General features: G+C 42.0%; 1 protein-coding gene across 1 annotated transcript; it reads left to right on the top strand.

Moving 5' to 3' along the window:
* Nucleotides 1–7425: 7425 nt before the first annotated feature.
* S100A12 (S100 calcium binding protein A12) lies at nucleotides 7426–8976 on the top strand. Its single transcript, XM_016189208.2, has 3 exons — nucleotides 7426–7581; nucleotides 8108–8265; nucleotides 8721–8976. Exons 2-3 carry the CDS (start codon nucleotides 8128–8130, stop codon nucleotides 8859–8861), a joined length of 279 nt encoding a protein of 92 aa, XP_016044694.1. The 5' UTR covers nucleotides 7426–7581; nucleotides 8108–8127; the 3' UTR covers nucleotides 8862–8976.
* The last annotated feature ends 718 nt before the right edge of the window (nucleotides 8977–9694 follow it).

Genomic DNA, 9694 nt, shown 5'->3' with positions numbered 1-9694 from the left:
AGAAAGAGAAAGGAAAAAAGGGAGAGGAAGAATAGACAACTATGCAAATATACTATCCACTGTAAATTCTAGGGATAGCAAGAGGAGACAGGAAAGTAGAAAAGAGAAACATGCACACACACAGTATCTGCTCCGAGCCAGATTTCTTCCACAAAATAATTCCCAAACAAGTGTCAGTGAATTCAGTAAGCAAAAGAAGGAAGAAAAAGAAAAAAAGGAGCAGTGAAAGGAAACAGTTATTATTATTATTTTTTTAATTACCTAGGAGGATAGAAAAAGGAATGTGGAGGGAAGAGGGAGATAAATAAGTTCTTCTTACAATGGATAGGACACCCAGTCACATATCAATTGAAAAAAAAAAACAGTTAATTTTGGTCAACTTGAAGAAGGAGGAAGGAAAAGGGACAAGTGTATATAATAATATTAATAATACTAAAATAAAATATAGTAAAAAACCCTAATAGTCAGTTTGCTGCTTGGACTACTCCAGATTGACTGCAGATAGCCTGAAGAAAGACAGCCAATTATAAGAAGTATAAAAAAAAAAAAAAACCCTCCAGGTAGACTTTCCCAGACAGGGCTGATGCTCTGATTGATCAGGTATTTTGTCGCTCAAATAGAGCTCCAGCCACCTAACAAAAAGAGGAGGAAAACAAAAAGAAAAAGGCTTGGAATGACACCCTTGGTGAGCCAGGAATCTTGGTAAAGTAAACAGCTCAACAGGAAGCCTTCTGTGAGTGGCTGCCCAGCCCCTGGGGGCTGTTTCTGGTGTGGGGGGTAGAGGTGAGTTCAGAAATAATTAAGCCAAAAAGATTTTCCTTTGTTTGTCCTTTTGGCCTATGTTTTCCAGCCCAAGAATGGGTTATAGGACTCTATTTTGGTGTCACCCTGACCAGCCGTGTTCACCCTCCTACAGACAGCCCAGTATCCTACCCTATCCAGAGAATCCCAGGTTGTAAGCTGCTTCTGTTTGGAGCTCATGGTAGCTTTTGTTCTGAAGTTGACATCTTGGCTATGCCCCCACACTTTTTTTTTTTTAAAGATTTTTTAAATATTTATTTATTTACTGGAAAGAGACAACCAGAAATTGAGAAGGAAGATGGTGATAGAAAGGGAGAGAGACAGAGAGACACCTGTAGCTCTACTTCACTTACAAAGCTTTCCCCTTGCAGGTGGGGACTGGGGGCTCCAACCTAGATCCTTGCACAATATAACATGTGCTCAACCAGGTTCACCACTGCTTGCCCCCTCTGTCACTTGTGGAAGACTGGTCTTGAAATGAATGTAGCCTAGAATGTTTCTAGCTAAGACCATGGAATGTGACCTCAGACCTACAGGGATGTAGAGGTTACACAGGCTCATATTCATATAATATGAATATACATGGGCCCTAGGTCAAACTGATGGGGTTTGTTGTTAAGGGTATGTATATACTTATCCCATATTTGGGAACTTCTCTCTGTCCTTATTCAGCTTTCTAGTCCTATTTTCAACTCTTACACTATCTTCCCAGATAATACTTTTAGTCCACTGCATATTAGCTGTAGGGCCCAGGCAAAAATTAGTAAAGTCATGGGTTCCATGGAATATACCTAAAGTAGACTTTGTAGCTTCTTCCAACATGAAGTCCATAAATCTGCTGTATCCTTACTTTTAGTTTCCTGATTATTAAACAATTTTTTATGCTTTATATCATAATGCTTTTCAGCCACCAAGTTGTAGATGCTACCATGAAGTCAACCTGACTTCCTTGGGCAGATGACCTCACCAATGAGTCCTGGAACATCCCTTCTCCAAAGTCCTATCACTAGGGAAAGATAGAAATAGGCTGAGGGTATGGGTCAGCTTGTCAATGCCCATGTCCAGTGGAGAAGCAATTACAGAAGCCAGACCTTCCACTTTCTATACCCCATAAAGATCTTTGGTCCATACTCTCAGAAGGATAAAGAAGAGGAAACTTTCCAGTGGAGGGGATGGGATACAGGAACTCTGGAACTCTGGTGGTGGGAATTATATGGAATTGTACCCCTCTTATCCTACAATCTTGTTAATCATTATTAAATCACTAAAAAAAAGGGCTCCAAGAGAAGAGAAGGCCAGAGGGTAAAAAAGATTCTTCTACCTCAAAGGTGAGATAGAGGGAGACATGTCAGCAAATAGAGAGCCAATTGGCTGCTGCTGGGAGTTTTCACTGAAACAGTCAGAACTGTTGCTATTGTGTCAGGCTGGAAAAGCATTATTTATATATTTTTAAAAAACCTTTTTATTTATAAAATGGAAACACTAACAAGACCATAGGGTAAGAGGGGGTACAATTCCCCACAGTTCCCACCACCAGAACTCTGTATCCCATATCTTCCCCTGATAGCTTCCCTATTCTTTATTCCTCTGGGAGTATGGACACAGGGTTATTTATACTTTTATGCCACAGCAAGAATGTCCTTTTGGGCAAGATGGTTTGCACTGAAAAGCACAGTGCAGGAGGGCTTGATGTTACAACAAAACTAGATGCTGAGCAAGCTGATAGAGCCCCTATGGGCAAGTGATGAAGACCTTGTATAAGCTGAGTCTGCACACTAGCTCCAGGCATCCTGTGCTGACAAGCCCTGTTCAGGAGGAGGAAGGATGGGTGCAGTCACTCATAATCTCTACTAAAGCCTTTCAGACAGGCAGAAAGCTGCCCACGTGGGAATTTCTACAGTTTCTCAGACTGGAAGAAAAGCTCCCCATTATGCAAGACAAGGGACTTGTTCCTGGAAAGGTGCCTGAGTATTTAAGGGCATTCCAGTGTTAATCCTCTTGTTCTGTAGTCATTGTCTAGAGGATTGCTCATCCCAGGAAGAAGTTTAGGGACTGGAGACTGAGGCACATCTGGGGAAGGCTGAGACTTAGGAGAAGGCCCTTTGGAAAAGATCCTTGGGTATTTGTGTTCCCTACGTGGCAGAGACTCTGAAGGGTGAGGACAAGGAGATCACAGAGAGGGAAAGACAGGAGGGTCTTCTATATACACCTCTTTCATTGAAACAGATGATATTGGGGCAGCTTGGAATGTTCCTACTTATGACCACAGAGTGTGATCTCAGATCTACAGGGATGTAGAGTTCACATAGGCTCCTAAGCTGAATATGGGCCCCAGATTAGATAAGATTGATGGGGTTTACAGTCAACAATATTTATACACCTTTCCCATATTTGGGAGCTACTCTCTTCCCTGATCCAGTTACTGGTCCTTTTTCTAGCCATGACAACAACTTGGATCTGCCTGCATATCAGATTTCATGCTCAGGGGAAAAAAAAAAAGAATCTACTCATTTAAAATATATATATCTCTTCTATTTTGCTTACACATTGAACTTTTATCTGGAGTCAGTCATATGTTAAAACATCCATTTGTGGATTTTGAGCAGTCTTCTCTTTTTACTGTAGAATCTGCAAAAACTGGGGAGAGAGGAACCCTTCTGCACTGCTGGTGGGAATGTAAATTGGTCCAGCCTCTGTGGAGAGCAGTCTGGAGAACTCTCACAAGGCTAGACATAGACCTTCCATATGATGCAGTAATTCCTCTCCTGGGGATATACCCCAAGGATTCCATAATGCCCAATCAAAAAGACACGTGTACACCTATGTTCATAGCAGCACAATTCATAATAGCTAAAACCTGGAAGTAACCCAGGTGCCCAACAACAGATGAGTGGCTGAGAAAGCTGTGGTATATATGCACAATGGAATACTATGCAGCTATTAAGAACGATGAACCCACCTTATATGACCCATCTTGGATGGCGCTATAAGGAATTATGTTAGGTGAGCTAAGTCAGAAAGACAAAGATGAGTATGGGATAATCCCATTCATCAACAGAACTTGAGAAAGAAGAAAAGAAAGGGAAACTAAAACAGGATCTGATTAAATCGAGAGTAGGGCACCAAAGTAAAAACCCTGTGGTGAGGGGGAGGGTGGACATTCGGCTTCCCAGGGTGGGCGGGGGGAGGAGGGGGGTAGGTGGATGGGATGGGACACAGTCTTTTGGTGGTGGGAATGGTGTTTATGTACACTCCTATTAAAGTATAGTCATATAAACCACTATTCAATTAATATGAGAGGGGAAAAATTGATCATATATCTAGAACTTTTTAAAACACAGACTGAGTCTTTTTAATACATAGGCTGAGTCTTTGATATGTTGTTAACTCTCTGAAAAGCCTAGACCAGGTAGAATAGAAGCAACCGGTGGCACAGCTTTATACAACATGCTGGGTATTATACAGCAAACCATAAGAAAGGGACTTTTCAAAGTTAACCCAATTACCAAATAATGTGATGATAACAATAACTATCCATTGTCTTCTTGAACCCTAAGACAGCAGGAACCTCACATTTCCACTATAGAGCCTATATTTCCCCCAGTCCTGGAACCTTAGGGTGGGGCCCACTGTCCTGCATGCTTCTCTCAATTCATATCAAATAATATTGCATCCATGGATCGCAACCTAATCAACGCAACGAGGGCCACCCCAGCATGCTTCACTTCAGACTGTGTCCAGAGACTTCAGGTATGGAATTACAACCCTTTAGCTTCATCACTCAGGTGAGACATCTCCTTTCATAGTATTCTCTAATTCCATTCCAGGTGGTCCACTCCCCAATAAAATCCCCAAACCTAGATATAGACCAGGTCCCTTGAGATAGAGTATATGTTCAAAAGTGTCCATAAACCAGGGAAAAATATATACCTGAAAGCAGAAGTACACAAGAGTCTGCAGTGAGTACTTCCCAACACTTCATCAGCACTATTCCAGCCTTTAGGTCCATGATTGTTCAACAATTTGTTTGGCTTTGTATGTTAACTCTCTTTTCAGCCACCAGGTTCTGGATGCCAGAATGATGCTGACCAGACTTCCCTGGACTGATGACCCCACCAATGTGTCCTGGAGCTCTGCTTCCACAGAGACCCACCCTACTAGGGAAAGAGAGAGGCAGATTGGGAATGTGGATCAACCAGTCAACGACCATGTTCACCGGGGAAGCAACTATAGAAGCCAGACCTTCCACCTTCTGCAACCCACAATGACCCTGGGTCCATGCTCCCAGAGGGATAGAGAAGGGAAAGCTCTCAGGGGAGGGGATGGGATATGGAGATTGGGTGGTGGGAATTGTGTGGAGTTGTACCCCTATTATCCTACAGCTTTGGTAATGTCTCCTTTCTTAAATAAATAAATTTTTTTTAAAAAAAAGAATCTGCAAAAATAATTAAAGCTTTCTTTTTAAATTAGTTCTTTTCTTAAAGGAAATTGTTAACTATTTCCCCTCTCCACATGCCAATATATACTATTAATTTTAAAAAGTCTTTGCTTTAGGAGGCTCAAAGGGCTCCAAGAAAAATGAATCCAAACTCAGGTTGACCAAGCTACATAACACTTAAAGTGGCAAAAATCAAAGACAAGGAAATTATTCTGAATGTTGCCAGAGAAAAGCAAAGATTCACCTGTAAAGGAAAGCTCATAGGACTGCTTGCTCTCTTCTTAACAGCAACTCTAAATGCTAGAAAGGACTGAAGGATATAGTTAAAGTCTTAGATGAGAAGGCATCCACACAAGAATACTTTATCCACTAAGATATCAACCAGGTTTTAAGGAAAGGAGAAGTGATTTTAAGATAAACAACAGCTGAAGGAACTCATCATCACTAAGCCAGGTCTACATATAAGGGACTCATAGACTATGAAAATATAAATTGACCACACTCATAGGGAGAGAACAAATAAACCCAGGAAAATAAGAAAAAAATAATGGAAACCATGGACTGAACAGCATAACTGAGATTAACAAAGGGTTGATGGGGAGGGGGTGAAACTGTAGTGGGGGAGGTGGTCAAAAGGGGGGATACTGTGAGGATGGTGGTGGGGTAGTTTTGAGGAGGTGAAAATTTTACTTCCAAACACTTACAGGCTTGCAAACTAAGGTTACCTAAAAAGATATATAAAATATTTTTTTTAAAAAAAATCACTTCTTAATTAAAAAGAATTCACTGGGGGTTGGGTAGTAGCTCATCTGGTTAAATGCACATGTTATAATGCATAAGAACCCAGGTTCAAGCCCCTGGTCCCCACTTGCAGGGGGGAGGATTCACGAGTGGTGAAGCAGGTCTGCAGGTGTCTCTCTGTCTCTCTCCCCCTCTACCACCACCCTTTCCTTCTAGGTTTCCAGCTATCTCTATCCAATAAATAAATAATTAAATATAATAAAAAAATTTAAAAATAAATAAAATGAATTCACTGTATTAGGATAAAAATTGTAATAAAAATATCAAATTTTGACATAAGATTGTTTCTATCAAAACTCAAAGTTTTTTTTAAAGCAAAAGGTACAAATATGATTTTCATCAGAAAATGAGTATTCTCATTTTAGTGGAAAATGACAGTAATGGAAACAGTTTTGAACTCAGATATATTTATATATGACAAGGGGACTTCACCTCTCTGGGTTCATTTTCCTTGTTTACAGATTGGGGATACCTACTAACCCTCACCCTTGGGATGTTTGGAGAATCAAGTGAGAGTCTGTATTAAGTAATAATTGACATCCAATAGATGCTGACTTACACAAGAAGACGTTCTATTTTGTATAACAGTTTTTGATTTGCAGAAAAATGAGGAGGTGTTGTAGACTTTCAGCAGTTCTTGCATTCAATTTCCCTTTTTAATCAACTTCTTACATCATAAGCCATATTTGCCACAGTTAATGACACACTCTTAATATATTATTTCAGCTGAAGTACATTCTTTAATCATATTTTCTTACTTTTATTTTGAATTATCTATTTGGTTTCACCAAGCCTCACCTAGTGTGGTCTCATCTTTCTGGGATGGCTTTATGAGGGATGCGGGGGAAGAAAGGGAGAAAGAGAGACAGACATAGCAGCACTGGAGCATGCCCTAGTTTCATAGCACTCCCTGTGTGGAGCCAGAACTCATACTGGGGCTATGTGCATGGCAAAACTTGGATTAATCTATTGGACTCTGTCTATCTGATCATCAGTTTTAAACCAATGTGCTGTTTCTGTTCAATGACTGCATGGTCGCTTAGATGGTTTTCATATTATCACCATCTTTGCTGTCATAGACACTCAGCAAATGTTTCTTCTCAATATCTCCCTTCCCAGGCAGCCATGTCCAGATAGTGGGACTTGTTCTTTAGCCTTTGAGGAAGAGGAAGAGGAGACGATGGAGGAGGAGGAGCAGGCAGCAGAGGCAGGGACAGATTTGATACCAGAAGGTGGGTCATGCCTCCCCTGAGGATTGTGCAGGGTGGGTGTGGATGGGCTCTGCTGTGGAATGAGCAGGGAGTGGACTGTGTGGTGAGGACAATCTGAGCTTTTGGTTTCAGTCAAAACCACAGGATTAAAACTTCTCTTGAGCAACAGAGAGCTAGCTGTCCAGCAACTACTTCAGGTTGAATCAGAGGAGTTTCTTCACTCTAGTTTATAAAGAAACCTGGGTCTCCTTATATAAAGCTCCCTGGTGCAGTGCTCCTTCCAGCATTGGCTTCTTGCTGCACCCCAGGCTTCAGTGCATCCTTCATTTGGTAAGTGAACGTCCTTGAAGTGTCCTCAGAAGGTCTTCAAAGTAGAGGTGGCAGATGCCACTTGGTCAAGTTTTGGAAGCCCTCCTTCCTGGGGGCACCTCTATATTGACAGGTCCCTGTGCCCAGGATCCAGATCTTTCTGTCAGTCACAGGACTTGGGGATGGTGGGAACATCCTTCTGTAGAAATCTAAACTGTCATCACATGGGGAAAGGGAAGAGTCTGCCCAGTCACAGGCCCTTCCCAGGTGAGCTTAAGTGAGTGTCCCTCTCCAAGCATTAGTGAGGCAGGTATGACCCACATGGACCTATGGTGATTCTTTTAGCCTTTAGATGGTGCTATACCACCTCCTTCCCCATCCAACCCATGGATGACATGTTCAACAGGGATCAAACACAGAGCAGAGAGCATACCAAGCAGAGGGAAACATCCTTTGTCTGAACTTTGCAGCAAAAAGCAAGAAGAGGGTGGGTACGGGGGTGGGGGAGGGAAACGAGCTGCCCTAGACCCTCTCCTGCCTCCTAAAGGTGCAGGTGAGCTTGGGAAGATGACGAAGCTGGAAGATCACCTGGATGGCATTATCAACATCTTTCATCAGTATTCAGTCAGGCTGGGACATTCTGATACCCTCAGCAAGGGAGAGCTGATGCAATTGATCACAAAGGAACTTGCAAACTTCCTCCAGGTAGGTGGTGCTCTCTTATCACAGATTTTTCCTATTATACTTCTCAGAGAGCAGCACAGAGATCAGTGGGCAAGGGTTGTGGGCAATTTTGACCCCTCACTCATATTCTCCCCTTGCTGTGGGACAAGGACTTATCTCTCAGTGACTCACTCTACCACCTTATGCTCATTCACTTCCTGTTTTTGATAGTTTCCTCATCTCTAAAATGGGGAATGGGGAGGGAGGACTGCAGTGCTGGGCCGCAGAATTCTTCCAGATGCAGATTCCTGTGGCTCTAGGTGACTCCTGACAGTTGTTTTTCCCTTCTCCTGTACTGTTACATTGGATTCTTCAGCAGTTTTGGTTCATGGTTGAATGATCCTAGCTTCCCCAAGTGAACAGTGCTCTAGGGGTAAAAGGGCTGAAGAAAGGAGAGAAGGAAGTCCGAGGTCACATTTTCTGTTGTTCCTTTCTAGCATGTAATAGATCAAGCTTCTGTGGACAAAATATTCAAAGATCTGGATGCGGATCAAGATACACAGGTCAACTTCAGTGAATTTGCAAATCTGATGATCACTCTACTGTTGGCAACTCATGAAGAATTCCACAGAGGGTAGAGAGTGGTGATGCCCCCCCCTCCCAGCAATGTCTTCAAGACCTCTTTCTTCTCTTCACCAGTATGTCGCCTTGCCTGGGAGAAGTGACAACTAATAAATGCATTTTTGAAAAATCCTTAACAGTGTCTGTGCACATTTTTTTTCTCTCCATGCCAGTGGATCTAAAACTTGACTCTAGCTCATCCTTGTTATTCTCTCAGTCCCATATAGTAATTCTGTTAATATCCTCAATATTACTAATATTTTTTTCTGGTAAACTCTATTTTTAAAAAAATTTATTTATAAAATGGAAACACTGACAAGACCACAATATAAGAGGGGTACAACTCCACACAATTCCCACCACCAGAACTTTGTATCATTTCCCCTCCACTGATAGCTTTCCTATTCTTTAACCCTCTGGGAGTATGGAACCAGGGTCATTATGGGGTGTGGAAGGTGGAAAGTCTGGCTTCTATAATTGCTTCCCCGGTGAACATGGGCATTGACAGGTTGATCCATACTCTCAGCCTGTCTCTCTCTTTCCCAAGTGGGGCAGAGCTCTGGGGAAGCAGGGCTCCAGGACTCATTGGTGGGGTCATCTGTCCAGGGAAGTCTGGTTTGCATCCTGGTGGCATCTGGAACCTCGTGGCTGAAAAAAGAGTTAACATATAAAGCCAAATAAATTGTTGATTAATTATGAACCTAAACGCTGGAATACTGCAGATGAATATTTGGGGTCTCCATTTTGGAAATAGCTAGTCTGTTTTAGGTATATTCCAAAGGGCCTATGACTGTATTAGTTTTTTCCTGAGCCTGACATATAATATACAGGTGGACCCAAGTTATTGTCT

This window comes from Erinaceus europaeus, chromosome 11 (assembly GCF_950295315.1).
Source record: "Erinaceus europaeus chromosome 11, mEriEur2.1, whole genome shotgun sequence".
Taxonomy (NCBI): domain Eukaryota; kingdom Metazoa; phylum Chordata; class Mammalia; order Eulipotyphla; family Erinaceidae; genus Erinaceus; species Erinaceus europaeus.
The sequence above is the reverse complement of the archived record's forward strand: the minus strand, read 5'-3'. Positions and strand labels throughout refer to the sequence as shown.

Bases quoted from the DNA above. Each gene is read 5' to 3' on its own strand.
- S100A12 (XM_016189208.2), top strand. From the start codon at position 8,128: ATGACGAAGCTGGAAGATCACCTGGATGGCATTATCAACATCTTTCAT. The intron at 8,266-8,720 runs GTAGGTGGTGCT...GTTCCTTTCTAG, and splicing joins AACTTGCAAACTTCCTCCAG to CATGTAATAGATCAAGCTTC.